At 44.3% G+C, this 15,094-nt stretch overlaps 1 protein-coding gene across 1 annotated transcript in view; it reads left to right on the forward strand.

Annotated features, from left to right (window-relative positions):
* Nucleotides 1-14,194, forward strand: part of PTPRE (protein tyrosine phosphatase receptor type E) — a gene marked incomplete in the record, with an annotated part of 298,322 nt that extends 284,128 nt beyond the window's left edge. The window contains 5 exon segments of the mRNA XM_077455513.1: nt 5,776-5,910; nt 8,598-8,723; nt 9,810-9,961; nt 12,584-12,719; nt 13,851-14,194. Coding sequence (XP_077311639.1) covers nt 5,776-5,910; nt 8,598-8,723; nt 9,810-9,961; nt 12,584-12,719; nt 13,851-13,925 — 624 coding nt within the window.
* Between the last annotated feature and the right edge of the window lie 900 nt (nt 14,195-15,094).

Below are 15,094 nucleotides of genomic sequence, written 5' to 3' on the forward strand. Positions count from 1 at the left end.
GAGCTGGACCTTTACGCAATTGGAGAAAACCTATTATCATCAATTATATTGATGGAGAGACCGTTTTGATGTTTCCCTGGAGATTCAATCTTCCTGAGTTGAAACCAAAAAATAAAATAAAAGCCTTATGCATGTGTCCTGCTTCTTAATACAGGGGGTCAGCAATGCCAAGAGTTGGTGAAAGCAGGGGTCCGTCATCTAGAGATAATTCTGAAAATCATCCGGATTATTCTCCTGGAGCTCACGCAGCAAAGGCATATGACATAATTGGTCACGATTAATAAAGTAATCAATCTTTTGGTCCAAAAAATCCTGATCCTCCTGTTCCTGGGCTGGACTTGGGTCAAAGCAATAACTCCAAGGCCAATAATAAATAATAAACACGTTAACTCCTCCGATTCCGCAACATGTATGGTTGATGAACGGATGTTCAGAAACAAACTGAAAAGCGTGAAATGAATCAACACTCAGAAAACTTCTACTAACACGAAATTAGCAGGAGCAGCCCAAAGGGTGCCGCTAAAGAGCTGAAAAACCACGTAGTACGTCATTGTGTTTGTTGGCCGACAATTCCTTGCCGGTTGTATGCAAGACGAAATCCAGGCACACGCCTTCGGACAAAAGTCCAAGGTTTTCTCTGCGGAAAATCTGATCGTGTGTACGAGGCTTGACCCTGACCACAAAAAAATGATTGGAGCTGCCTCCCCTTCCGGTGATGAAGAATCTATTGCGCAGTTTTGCAGGGAATGGGCTCACACACAGGAATACTTGTCTTACTCCAAGGTTTGTTTTTTTGTCAACACTATAAAGCAAACATTATCTTTTCTCCAATAGCTCATCAGTTCTTATTAAAATAATGACATGGGGCGGAACATATACCAGATGGCGTCACCATTCATTGCTGAGATAGGTGTGCTCCTTTTATCTTTTTCCACTGCAGATGGATGGGTACTGCGTTGGGTCTGGCCATCCAGCAGTAGTCAGACAAGCAGAAACATGAGCCATAGCGTGGTTATATTGGGGGAGGAAGAGACGGCAAGAATGTTATGCAACAAGAGATGGGAGGGAGATCCCACGCACAAAAGAAGCCTGACAAGAATTATCTATAGATATGTAATAACACAGCACATAAAGCAGGGCATGGCAGCGCCCGTATACAGCAACACCCCCTCCCCCACCTCTTCTGTCATGGCCTCATACACCCGCAGCAGACATGTATACACACAAGTTTTGCCTTTAGTGCCATTGAGGATTCTAAATACGGTTCATGTGACAAGTCATGCTGCTGTTTTCTTTCTTTCCTTTGTTAGGTCTTAATTCCAGGCTTGAGAATTAAATAGATGGTATTATCGTATCCCCAGAGGGAAGTGCTGTAATTAAACTTCAGGATTCAATGAAAGACCTAAGCCGACCATACATGGATCGAAAATTGTCCAGTTCAGCAGGGACCGGCCGAATTTTGATCTATGGGCACCCTGGTTGTAAATAAGTTAAACTATTGATTAACTTGTGTGCAACCAGCCTGTCAAGTTTTTCCTTAACGATTAGTGGCACCGGCAAAGTCAGCAACACTATATGGCGGCCCGTCCATTAAGGGGCACACGGGCGCCGCCCCCTCTATCCACGTCACCCCCTATATCAGTGATGGCGAAACCTTAGCACCCCAGATGTTTTGGAACTCCATTTTCCATGATGCTCATGCACTCTGCAGTGTAGTTGAGCATCATGGGAAATGTAGTTCCAAAACATCTGGGGTGCCAAGGTTCACCATCACTGACCTATGTGATTAATAGATTCATGCATAGCATGAATCTATCCACAGCCAACATGGTCACCCCCTATTCATGCGTCCGGCCCCTTTCAGGACGCCTTGCGTGTGAATTATAGCGACGGGGGTGTTTGTTTGTTTTTTTGTTTTACGCACTTGATTAGAGCCATAGGACCTAATAGGCTTCAAAATAGGATGGGCTCATGGAGCAGAGCATTGCGCTCAGAGTCCACCCAGGTGTATTAGAAAAGCAAATGAATATTCGCTTTTCTAACACTGAATCGCCTCTCTGCCTATCAGGAAGCACGGGTCTGATACCCATTTCCCGATTGCCTTAAAGGTCAGGCGAGCCTATTGGACGCCTAGGAGAAGGATGCATGGCGGAAGCTGCCATGATCCTCCACAGGAGGAGGAAGAAAGCTGACGGAAACGCTGCCTGCCCACCTGCTTCCTAGATAGGATAAGTGTGGGCCGTTTTTATGCCCCGACTGTCCTCCCTGGGGTGGGGGCGGTAGTGGTTGCCTGTCGTCGACCGGGGGGGTGGCAAAAGAAAAACACACCAGCCGCCATGGCATCTTGCACTGGTAGAACACAATAGCACTGCAGGAGGGATTCCTCCATCAAGCCAGGGGTGTCAAACTCCATTTCATTGTGGGGTGCATCAGCATTAGGGCTGCTTGTATCTGCCATGGTGTTCTGTCTGAGCAGTTTCCAATCAAGTTTATTGTAGATGATACCAGCAGTGTGTGATCCTCCTGTAATAATTATAAGCAGATATGCAGAGCCCTCCATCAGAAGTCAAGAGTACCTAACCCTCCCCTACAACACAGTGCACCCCCTTACCTTGTGCTGCTGAAGCTTGGGGTGGAGCTGGGAAACAGAAAGTGCAGAGTCTGGAGGAGGGCTGGGGTTTGGCGCTGCTAGAGTCTGCTAAATGCTGAGACCAGGGAAGGGTAGAGATGAGGTTGTGTTGCAGCTGCACAGAGAGGCTCAGGATCTGTAGAAGGAGTTCTGTCCCCTCTGCTGCTGACTGCTGAAATGGGGGAGAGAGTTGAACCTCTCCACAGCTGCACGGAGAAGCGCAGGATCTGGCGGAGCAGTTTGGTCCTCCTTTTGGCTCCTGACTGTTGAGACAGGGTGGAGGCAGACATTAGGGGGGTGCTGCAGCTGCAAGAGTGGTGAGAGGGCCACATGAAATGTCCTTGCAAGGTGGATTCAGCTCCTGAGCCTTGTTTTTGACACGTAATCAACACTGAGTGTGTCGATGGTGGAAAACAACAATATAGGGCAGTACGATGGCTAAGTGGGTAGCACTTCTGCCTAGCAGCACCAGGGCCATTAGCTTGAATCCCAACCATGGCACTACCTGCACAGAGTTTGCATGTTCTCTCTGTGCCTGCGTGGGTATCCTCCGGGTACACTGGTCTCCTCTTACACTCTAAAGGCATGCTGGTAGGCTAATTGGTTGGCTGCCTCTTCCAGGTTCAGGCAGCTGGCCTATGATGATGCACACCAGCTCTGCCCACCAACCGCTCTGTGTCCTACTCATGAAATTTCCTGAGATATGTGATGTAGATATCCCAGGTGCCTGTAAGGACAAGACGCATCATTCTTGCCGGGGGGGGGGTTGGCTGGCAAAAAAAAGTGAAAAACTGTACACAAACAAAATGAAAATAAATTGCTGTTTTTTAACTACTTTGGGGCTGGGGGAGTGCAGAGAAGAACAGTCTGCTTAAGCCCCCTTTCACACTTGTATGGCTTGTCCTACAATCTGGGACTGCAAGTTTTTCCCCATGATTTCCAATGACTACCATTCATATTAGTATCACTTCAAGTCGTGCCGACTTCAAAGTAGTCCCTGCACTACTTTGATCCTACTTCAGTCCATTGAATATCACTAAAGTCGGATCACAGTCTTAACTGATCCAACTTTGGCATGCGACTTGTGCTCTGATGATCTTGAAGGGAAACTCCATGCCAAATGAAAAAAAAGAAAAACAGCATGGGTTCCCCCTCCAAGAGCATACCAGGCCCTTCAGTCTGGTATGGATATTAAGTGGACCCCCATGCTGAAAAAACGGTGTGGGGGTCCCCCCAGATCTATACAAGACCCTTATTTGAGCACACAGCCCGACAAGGCCAGGAAAGGGGGTGGGGATGAGCGAGCCCCCACCGAACCTTACCAGGCCGCATGCCCTCAATATGGGGGGTGGGTGCTTTGAGGCAGGGAGGGCCCTGCTCCATGTTGATGAGGACAAAGGGCTTCTTCCTGACAACCCTGGCCATTGAACGTCGGGGTCTTTTGGCGGGGGACTTATCGGAATCTGGAAGTCCCCTTTAACAAGGAGGTCCCAGATCCCAGCCCCCTCCCCAACCTATGTGAATGAGTAAGGTACATTGTACCCCTACCTATTCACCTAAAAAAAAGTGTCAAAAATAAAACACAGAACACATGTTTTTAAAGTAATTTATTAGGCAGCTCCAGGGTCTCTTCCAACTTCTTCTCCGGCTCTGCTGACGACGTCTTCTGCCTCCTCAGTTAATGTCTTCTGCCTCTGCTGGTTCTTCTCCCCTCTCCGGGTCTTCCCTGCTCTCTCCGCTGATGTCTTCTAGCCCCCTCTGGTTCTTCTCCCTCTGGTTCTTCTCCCTCTGGTTCTTCTCCCTCTGGTTCTTCTCCCTCTGGTTCTTCTCCCTCTGGTTCTTCTCCCTCTGTTTTTCTTCTGATGTTGACTTAACGCTCTCTCCTACTCTAATGCCAGGTGTGCGGTGTGCCATGACTTATATTGGCATGGGGTGGGGTCATCCATCCAACATGCCCCAAGCAGTGACGATATGAGGGTGAGGCCTCCCGAGGACATCACACGGTGACCCGCCCCATGCCAACATAAGTAGTGGAAAATGGCGTACCCGGTATTAGAGTGGAAGAGAGTGTCCAGTCAACATCAGAAGATGAACAGAGGGAGAAGACAGAGAAGACCCAACAAAAGTGCCCTATGATAATACAGTAATACCTCGAATTGTGAGTAACACGGTTTACGAGCATCTCGCAATAAGTTTTTTATTTTTTTAATCCTTACTCGATTTGTGAGCTTTGTCTCGCAAGAAGAGCAAGATTCAAACCTCTGGGGTGCAGTACCGCGTGTGGTCAGAGGTGCGGGGGGGCGCCAGAGACGCTTGGCGCATCTCTGTGTGTCTCCGGCTCCCTGGCATCTCTGGCCGCATGCGGTACTGTATACACCAGCAGTGGCACTGGAACACATTATCTGAGTTTCAAATGATTCCAGTGGGGAAACTCGCTTTGATATACGAGTGCTTTGGATTACAAGCATGCTGGAACTAATTATGCTCGTAATCCAAGGTACTACTGTACAATACACATGCAGGGGCTACAAGTGCCAAATTCCAACATGTTTCAGAGTTCTGAGACTCCTTCTTCAGGGACATCCCTGTATGTGGTGTTGATATGGTCTATAAAAAAACAACAACATTTATGTCATATAAGCAACTCCTATATACATATGAAGCTATATCGTATTTAAAATGACAATGCATATTTTACAGAGTGGATTCAAAAAGTGGTACTCACATGGTGCCCACACATAAACCGATGCCATCCACCACACCATATAGGTAAAAATAATATTTTTGATCCCCTACAACTCTATATGACAAGGTCCTGTCAGTCTGGATACAGTGTGGATTATTTAGGTAGGCCCCCCAATTGTTAAAGGTCTAACTCACCTTTACAGAAAAAATATAAATGTGAACTAACATGGTACATCCTCCCCAACCCCCTGGTCCCCGCTGTACTTTCCTCCAGCGATCCTAACCCTTTAAGCTAGGCCCTTGTGTTGACAAATTTGGTAAATCTATAGGTGACTATACAATTGGATTGTTATGTGTATGTATTGGTGTACGCAGGACTAATACAGGATTCATACGGGTTCCCCCTACCCCAATTGTCAGCACCAGGTATAATGTATTATTGTATATTTCATATCTTTCAGGGCTATCGACAGAAAGATTATTTCATTGCGACACAAGGGCCGCTGCCGCATACGGTGGAAGATTTCTGGAGGATGGCGTGGGAGTGGAAATGTCATACGATTGTCATACTGACTGAGCTACAGGAAAGGGAGCAGGTATGGCGAGGTGGGGGTTGGGAGCAGGTATGGCGAGGTGGGGGCTGGATAGAGATGAGGCTCGGAGCTTGCTGGCAATTTCAGGTCTGCAGTCTTTTCAGATGAGATGATTTTCTCCTATGTGTGTCTAGAGGGATCAGACAGGTCCCTATTGATTTCCACACAGGAGATGACACAGCGATCGTCAGCAGTGATAAACAAATATGTTTACAAATCAGGCCAATTGCCAAGTTGCACATTCCCTCCTGTAATCCGTGCATAGAGATTTGTTCATGCAATCCATGGCACATGATCGCTCGGGTTCCTGAATGACGCCATTCTGCACAGATCAGACAGGTCTGCATGTTGATCATTTGGAGAATACCAAAATAGTGATTTGATGATTTTCTGGTTTTCATTGGCTCGATGAAGAATTTTATTGTGATTTTCAGTAAAATTGAAATTCTAGGCATATAATAAACTCTAATTTCTAATGTTACTCTGGTTCCCCCCCCCAAGCTGATGAAAGATTTAGGTCCCATTTACAATTATAGAGTGGTTTCTTGTTGTGGTATGCTTGCACAGCATGCATTGTGTTAAGGCAGCACATAAAAATTATGGGCTGCCAACGCACTGAAATATCCTGAAACTCAGACATGACTCAGAAATTGTAAATTGGTGGGTTAACATTTGGTGCAGTGCAGTGAAATACATGAACGTTGCCTAATGCCGTGTACACACGACCAGACCTTCTGGTAGACTAGGTTCGACGGTCTTCCTGACGGACTTTCGGTGGACTTCCGACGGACTTTCCCAACGAATGGACTTGGCCACACACAATCACACCAAAGTCCGACGTATTCGAACGTGATGGCGTACGACTGGACTAGAATAAGGAAGTTCATAGCCAGTAGCCAATAGCTGCCCTAACGTCGGTTTTCGTCCGTTGGACTAGCATACAGACGAACTGATTTTTCGACCGGACTCGAGTCCGTCGGAAAGATTTGAAACATGTTCTAAATCTAAAGTCTGTCTGATTTTTAGACAGCAACGGTCAGATGAAGCCCACACACGATCGAATTGTCCGACGGATTTCCTTCCGTCGGACCCTTGCTGTCAAAAAAGGCCGGCCGCGTGTACACGGCATTGGCGTAATTGAGTGCCAGCAATGCATGTACCTGCAATAATTGTATTACTGAAACACAATAGTCTAAATGGGCCCTTAAAGAGGAAATAAACCCTGGTGTTTTTTTCTTCCTTCCTTCTTTCCTGCAAAGTAAAGGCATAATGTTCTAGTATGCATCACATACTAGCACATTGTGTGACCCTTACCTGCAAACGAAGCCTGCGTCGTCCCCACTGCAGGCCGAAACCATCTTCGCTCCCATCTTCCTTCCGGGTGGGAGCGCGGAGTCCGGCTCCGTGGCTGGCCGGAACCACGTGACGTCCCTCTCACGGCACACTCGCCTGAATAAACGGCACGGCATTCCTTCAAAGTGCATGTGCCAATGACATCATTGGCGCAGTAAACAGTAAATATCTCCTGAACTGCGCACGTTTAGGAGATATTTTTTACAGTACCTATAGGTAAGCCTTATTCTAGGCTTACCTATAGGTACAACTTCCTCATGGAGGTTTGCATCCTCTTTAAGAGAGACGTTCGAGAATAAAAAAAAAACAAAAAAACAAAAAAAAACTGTCATACTTGGGTGGATTCAGCATTGATTCAATGCTGCATCTGTCCCCGCCCCCCCCCCCCCCCCCCACTACCTGTACACTGAGAACTGATTGATCAAAGGCCACCAATCGCTCAGTTTTGAATCTTACGTGAGATAGAATCCGTGACTGTCATTCACCGGCTCTCTGCTCTGCCCCTCTAGTGCTTACTGGAGCGCCCAGAGGTGGAGGGGGTGGGAGCTGCTGGCTCAGTCTCCCAGCGGCTCACTGAGAGGCTTAGCCAGCTGTCGGTCTGGGCATCTGGGGGGGAATCTATCATTAAAGACAGGATCGATCCAGAGCCTGGACCGGCTATGTGACATCAGCCAACAGCAGACTTTAGCCCTCTGTTGGCTGAAAGCAGGTCACAGGAATGCGGAACTAAGTGCACTCCTGCGACCTACTGGAGAAGTGAGCCCAAAAGAGCTTTAATCATACTACTTTTTCTCCTTTAGGGCTTCTTAGGTCAGGGAGATGACCGTGGAAATCCTAACTTGCTCCAGGGTCACCAAGCATGCTGGTGCTTTAGTCCTCTTTGATCCTGCTGTAGAATGTGGATGAGTACTCCTATGTCATCAAGTACCTTGCAGGACCAGCAGTAGCTGTTGGTACTTCAATGTACATGACGGCATTAGTGAGAGGGACCACAACAAGACTGGTCAGAGATCAGCAAGAAGAAATGCTCTCTGGGACCAGTGGACTGATTGAAAAAAAACGAAATGGATTCCCCCATCCACCCAAGTAAGGTGGATGGAGGAACCCTCCCCGCTGTGTTATTGTAGTCTTATACACTTCCAGTTATAGGGTGACAACACTCTGTCCCTGTCTCCCAGTTATTGTCCTGCATTGTCACCCTGTCACTTGCTCTCTTGCTACAAGCTGGAGGGCATGCAATATACGTTGTAATCTAGTTAGAGTTTATGTCTACTGTAAAAGGTGTGTGACACCGCTTAGTGAGATGTGTGTTCAATGTCTTAATTCTTCGTTCACAGGAGAAATGCTGTCAGTACTGGCCATCTGAAGGTTCCATCACATATGGAGAGATCACTATAGATATAAAGGGTGATCGGTTACTGGACACGATAAGTGTCAGAGACTTCCTAGTGAGCAGTAATCAGGTAAAGAAATATGACTGTTTTTTGTCGTATAAAGAGAATTCATAATAGTTTGGTATCACTGATATATATATATATATATATATATATATATATATATATATATATATATGTATGTATGTGTTCTTAAGCTGACGATGTATATATATATTTTTTTCTATGTTTATAAAACCTTTGTGTTATTGCCTTCAGACTGCTTCCCTTTGATCAAAGTCACAGACCGTCCCATATGAAATAATACATTCTGGGTGGTGAGGGATTCCCTTCTCATTTATTAATGTGTAAATCCTAATATATATATATATATATATATATATATATTTTTTTTTTTTTTTTTAGAACTGACCACAACAAACAAGGGGCAGCACAGTGCTTTAGTGGTTAGCACTTATGCCTTGCAATTGGGGTCCTTGTTTTGAATCCCAGCCGTTAGACCATCTGCATTGAGTTTGCATGTTCTCCCCGTGCTTGCATGGGTTTTCCTCTGGGTACTCTGGTTTGCACCCACACTCCAAAGACGTGGTCTTGGTAGGTTAATTGGCTCCTGTATAAATTAGCCCTAGTATGTGTGTAGAAATTGGCATTGCACATGTGTTATAACATTAAGCATGCCAGTCCAAAGCCTTATTAAATTGGAAAGGTTTAGGAAAGACCTGACCAAAAAGTTCTATGGAAAAGGCTCTTCTTGAGTTTATCAGATATTGTGCCCATCTGTCAGTTTTTCTCTGCTTCTGTGTGCTTAGGTGCTGGTAGCCCAGTAGCCAGTCACTTCTCTATCCAATCCAGCACACCCTAACTTCCCTTGCTGATGGCCACCCTAATCAATGCCTTAGTTAGAGTGGCCTTCAGCAAGGGAAGTTGGGGTGTGCTGGATTGTGCGGCCTTCAGCAAGGAAAGTTAGGGTGTGCTGGATTAGAGCAGTAGTTTTATTTGGAAGTGATGCTATCAGAGTGCGGCCATTTTATTCCCTGGAGTTTAATATGGATATATGTATGTATATATATATATATATAATTGGTTTGAATAGCAACATAAAATGGAAGGAATCGTATTGCTGCTATATAACTGACACAAGCCAATATTTTATAGGAGAAGCAGACGCGCCTAGTCCGCCAGTTCCACTTCCATGGGTGGCCAGAAATAGGAATTCCCGCAGAAGGGAAGGGAATGATCGACCTGATCGCAGCCGTCCAGAAACAACAACAGCAGACGGGGAACCATCCCATCATTGTGCACTGCAGGTTAGACAAAGCCAACCACCCCAATGTATATCCCGTTCTGTTTAGCTGAGGTCATGTTACTTGATTCTAGCCAAACAATGGCTTGGGAATTGGTATAACCATGTGCTGACTCTTTTTTCTATGTTTAGTTTTTATTGCTGTCCAAGTCCCTACTAGTTACATTCACCCTCTCTGTTTGTCCTGGTGACTATTACCATCGAGACAGAATGTGATGGGACATCCAACACTCTAGACTGGTCACCATAACGAGGGATGGGAGGCAATCTTCCAATGAGGACACCTGTTCAGCTGACAGCTGTCTAAGAAGGGAATTTATAGGGAAAAGAATTCCACAAAGGGAAGAAGAATATTTATATTATACAGTACCTGTATTCAATACATGCTCATATATAAAAACATTCCAATTATAAATTTTTTCGTATAAAAGCAAGACTTTTTTGGACATTCCTTATTTCTCTTGATTGGACCATAGGACAAAGATCCATTACAGTTTCCTAGTTACATGCTATATTTTACAGATTATCTGTTCAGATAAACTAAATTGTATGGCATGTAATCATGAGATTCTATAGGATCTTTGTCCAACCAAGAGAATTAATGAATGCTAGAAAAAGTGTGTTTGTTTCAAAATCCCCATTCTGTTTATCCCCGTTCTTCTCTTTCTTTACAATTCTGCTTTATATGAATTCAGTGATGAGATTGAATTACTCCCTCTGATTCCCCCCCCCCCCCGGAATCCAATCTCCATTTATATTTTTAAGAGGGGAATTACCCCCGGTGGAATGCTCTGTAACGGGAAATGAAAGGAAATCTCCCCAACAGGACACAGATAGCAAAAGACATACTCATAGGGGCTTTAATCTCTTCCTACTCTATCCAAAACTAAAAGAAAGTTGGGACATATACTGTATATACTGTAAGCTTTCTATTCTCCTAGTTCAGGTTCAGAAACCAAATTTGCCAATGGAAAATCTTTTTATCCTTGAAGGGTTGTGGTTATTTAGCAGTAACAATAAGGCTAATTGCAGTACATGTGGTTACAGAAAATCTGTCCCCTTTATATTTCTCACAAACCCTTTTCGGTTATTAGTATTAACGTATTAAAATTATTCTAAATGAAAAAACAAAACAAAAAAAACGAACAAACATGTTATTCTTACCTGCTCTGTGCAATGGTTTTGCACAGAGCAGCCCTTAATGCTCTTCTTTTTGGGTCCCCCGCTGATGCTCCTGGCTGCTGTGTGAGCCAAAGAGAAGAGAGAGACCCAGGAGAGCTGCTGCTCTCATGCACTTCGCTGGATCAAGATGGGGCTCAGGTAAGCATAAGGGGGGTTGGGGGAAGCTGCACCTAGGTTTTTTACCTTAAAGGGGTTGCAAAGGTTTTTATTTTTATTTTTTTCAAATAACAAACATGTTATACTTACCTCCTCTGCGCAAAGGTTTTGCACAGCGTGCCCCTGATCCTTCTCTTCTGGGGTCCCCCAGCAGCTATCCTGGCACCTCCCTACATCGAGTGCCCCCTCGGAGAGCCGCATTTCAAGGGGGCACCCATGCGGGCGTGTTCCTGAGTCCTATTGCTCCGTCCATTGACACAGACAGCAGGACTTGGCCCCCGTCCCCGGGCTCCCATGTCATTGGATTTGATTGGCAGCAGTGGGAGCCAATGGCTGCTGCTGCTATCAATCTATCCAATGAAGACCTGGGACAGCGGCTGGAGCTGTTGGGCTCGTTTTCGTCACTGCAAAGATTGGGGTCAGATAAGTAAAAGGGTGGGCTTTGGGGGCTGCTACACTAAAGAAGGTGTTTCACCTTAAGGCATACAATGCATTAAGGTGAAAAACCTTGAGGGTTTACGACCCCTTTAATGTGTAGCGGGGATATGCAATTAACAGACCTCCAGATGTTGCAAAACTACAAGTCCCATCATGCCTCTGCCTCTGGGTGTCATGCTTGTGACTGTCAGAGTCTTGCTATGCCTCATAGCACTTGTATTTCTGCAACAGCTGGAGGTCCGCTACTTGCATATCCCTGGTGTATAGAATACAAAACTTAAAAAAAAAACTTGAGCCCTTATAACCACTTTAACTCAGGGAACGAAAAACCTTAATTAGCCCTCCTAACCTACTTGTATTGAATTGTATTGTTGCTGCATTGTCTCCCTTTATATTGAAAAGCTCTGCACAAATTGTTGGCGCTATATAAATCTTGCATAATAATAATCATTTAAATTATTCTTTTAAGCAAAATTCCTGTTTTATTTTCCTTGCATGTGGTTGAGTATTCTTTTGCTAATTGAAACTTCACCTCATTCACTAAGCTTTGGGGAAAATTCCCTTGCAGTGAAGTGAACAGCCTATTTGCCTTTAGTTAATCAAGGTAATAAGTATGTCTCTCCTACAAAAAAAAAAAATCACAAATTCTGCAAGTTTTTAAAAGTATACTAAAGTTTCACTGTAAGAAGTTTTGGACGGAGTTCCACGTTCCGTGCCTTTTCTATATTTAGCCTCGCAGTCCCCCGGTAGTATTACAGAGAAGTTTGTGAATCCTGGTCTGTCCTCTCTCTGTAGGAAGTTGTTGGTTTGATGTTTGTTTGCTGACACATAATTGCATATTCCTTTCTAGCGCTGGTGCTGGAAGAACGGGAACATTTATCGCCCTGAGCAATATCCTGGAGCGGGTGAAAGCCGAAGGGTTACTAGATGTTTTCCAGACTGTGAAAAGTTTACGCATGCAAAGGCCACACATGGTGCAAACACTGGTAAGAAGCAATTACAGTAAAACCTTGGATTGTGAGCATAATTCTTTCCGGAAGCATGCTTGTAATCCAAATCACTTGTATATCAAAGCGAATTTCCCCATAAGAAATAATGGAAACTTAAATGATTCGTTCCACAACCATTTATTCATAAGTCCTTGAGTTTATAGTCCATATAAAAAAATTATAGCAATGTGGTCTATGTGAAAAACGTAACCCGGGATGCCTGCATACTTGGATGTGCCTGTTTTAATCATCAACCATGTGAGTTTATAAATGTTGTACCTTCATTAAATGTAACCATATTACTACACTTAGAGGTGCCTCTCTTCTCTTTTATACTCAGTTGTGACATTCAGGGGCGGACTGACCATTCGGGCACTCGGGCACTGCCCGAGGGCCTCATGCCACTAAGGGGCCCCATCAGGGTTGCCAGCCTCAATAAAACCAGGGACAGTATGTAAAAATCTGTGTTTTTTTTAAAATACCAAGATTATAGCTGCCCCGCCTCGCCAGTACCTTTTAAGTGTGTGTATACTGTGTGTGTATATTGTGTGTCTGTGTGTGTAGATACTGTATGTGTGTGTGTATACTGTGTGGCCCCATAATCTATTGCCTGGGGGCCTCATAATCTCCTATTGCCTGGGGGCCCCATAATATCCTATTGCCTGGGGACCCCATGAGTTGTGAGTCCGCTCCTGGTGACATGACGCTGCTTGTATATCAAGACATCGCTTGTATATATAAGTCAAAATGTATTAAAAAATGTTGCTTGTCTTGCAAAAACGCTCTCAAACCAAGTTACTCTCAAATGAAGGTTTTACTGTAAATAGTATTATCTTTTAAAAAAATGATTTTACACATGGATAGCTAGGAAAAAAAGGCTAAATTAAATTCATATTTATTTATTGTAAAAGGCAAATCGCAATTACACAAGCTGTCTACAACCAGAGTGATTTTGCTGTTTTTTTTAAACCAATCATAAAAACATGGAATAGCAGTCTAATCAAACTGAGAATCTTGTTTTTGGGATTTTAGAGATGCAGTCCCATACCCCAATTAGGTTCCCGTATCCCCAAGGTGTATGGATGGTTTTGAACCTCTGATCTAATCCATGTCTGTCTTGTTTTGCAGGAACAGTATGAATTTTGCTACAAAGTGGTACAAGATTTTATTGACATCTTTTCAGATTACGCCAATTTCAAATGAAGGAGCTGGTCTGGTTTCTGCACTGATTTATGGGACATTATAAATATATATATATATATTTTTTTTTTTTTTAATCTTGCTCCTGGTTTTCAAGCTTTTGTATTCTCCTCTGCTACCAAATAACAAAATGTTTTATGTTTCTCTTTCTATGTTCAGTATGATGGTTGTATAGAGATTCCAATACAAACCTTCACCAAGTGGAGGAAATGATATATGTATATTAATGTAAATATGTATTTATTTACAATAAGGCATGTATATTACCCTGACATATTTTTCTTATTGGCCGTCTGCTTTTTATGACAAAAATAAGATATGATTGAGCAAGATGTGGGGGTGAGGGGGGGGGGGGGGGTGTTCATGTAGCATTATGTTTTTATGCTACAGTTCCTGTATTTATCATAGATGTAAATCTGCAGCTTGTTCTTGCTTTTATCTAAGTCAAGAAGCAGGTACAAGTCATCCTTGGCAATGGTTTTCATGTAGCAAGTGGTAGAATATTTCCTTACTGTTTTGTAATTGACTGACTCGTGCTTGTGCAAGGGAGTATTTCAGTTGATTTTTAATGCTTCTTTAGGCTGGGTTCACACTTGTGCAAATTGGATGTGGGTTTATTCCGCATCCAATTCTTAAACCCACATCCAATTTGCATGACGGAAGGGTGTGACCAGCTCTCTATGGAGCCGGTTCACACATCTCCCGGGCGGCTGTGCGTCTTTGGCTCCATTTCTGGTACGAATTCAGGCAAAAATGCATGCCCGGTTCCTCCCTGAAACAAAGAACAGGGTCCCACAGGACTCCTGCTGTCCTCCGCAGCTGTGTGAACCCAGCCTTAAGCAAGACTTTATACCAGGATGCCACCATGCTAGGGTTATATCTCACAAGGCCACTAAAGAAAGATGTGCCAGCAAGTGCTTGCTTTATGCATTTCATTGTGTTGAGTGTTATCAGCCTCACCAAACTGACTTCCTTGGATCTTACCAGCATGGTGGCCATCCCTTTATGGATCCTAGTTTGAAAGGCTCAGATGTGCAGCTATTTAAAAGAGGAGCCCTGTAGTTCTTGATCATCTGAGCCTCATGTGATACTGCCTACTCTTCCCCCGGGGAACTCTGTATTTTTATTTTATTTTTTCTTGGTTGCTGTGAGACAACCACAGAACAGTAAGA

Source organism: Lithobates pipiens, unplaced genomic scaffold, assembly GCF_037356315.1.
Source record: "Lithobates pipiens isolate NorthernLeopardFrog02 unplaced genomic scaffold, aLitPip1_a1.2 Scaffold_25, whole genome shotgun sequence".
NCBI lineage: Eukaryota > Metazoa > Chordata > Amphibia > Anura > Ranidae > Lithobates > Lithobates pipiens.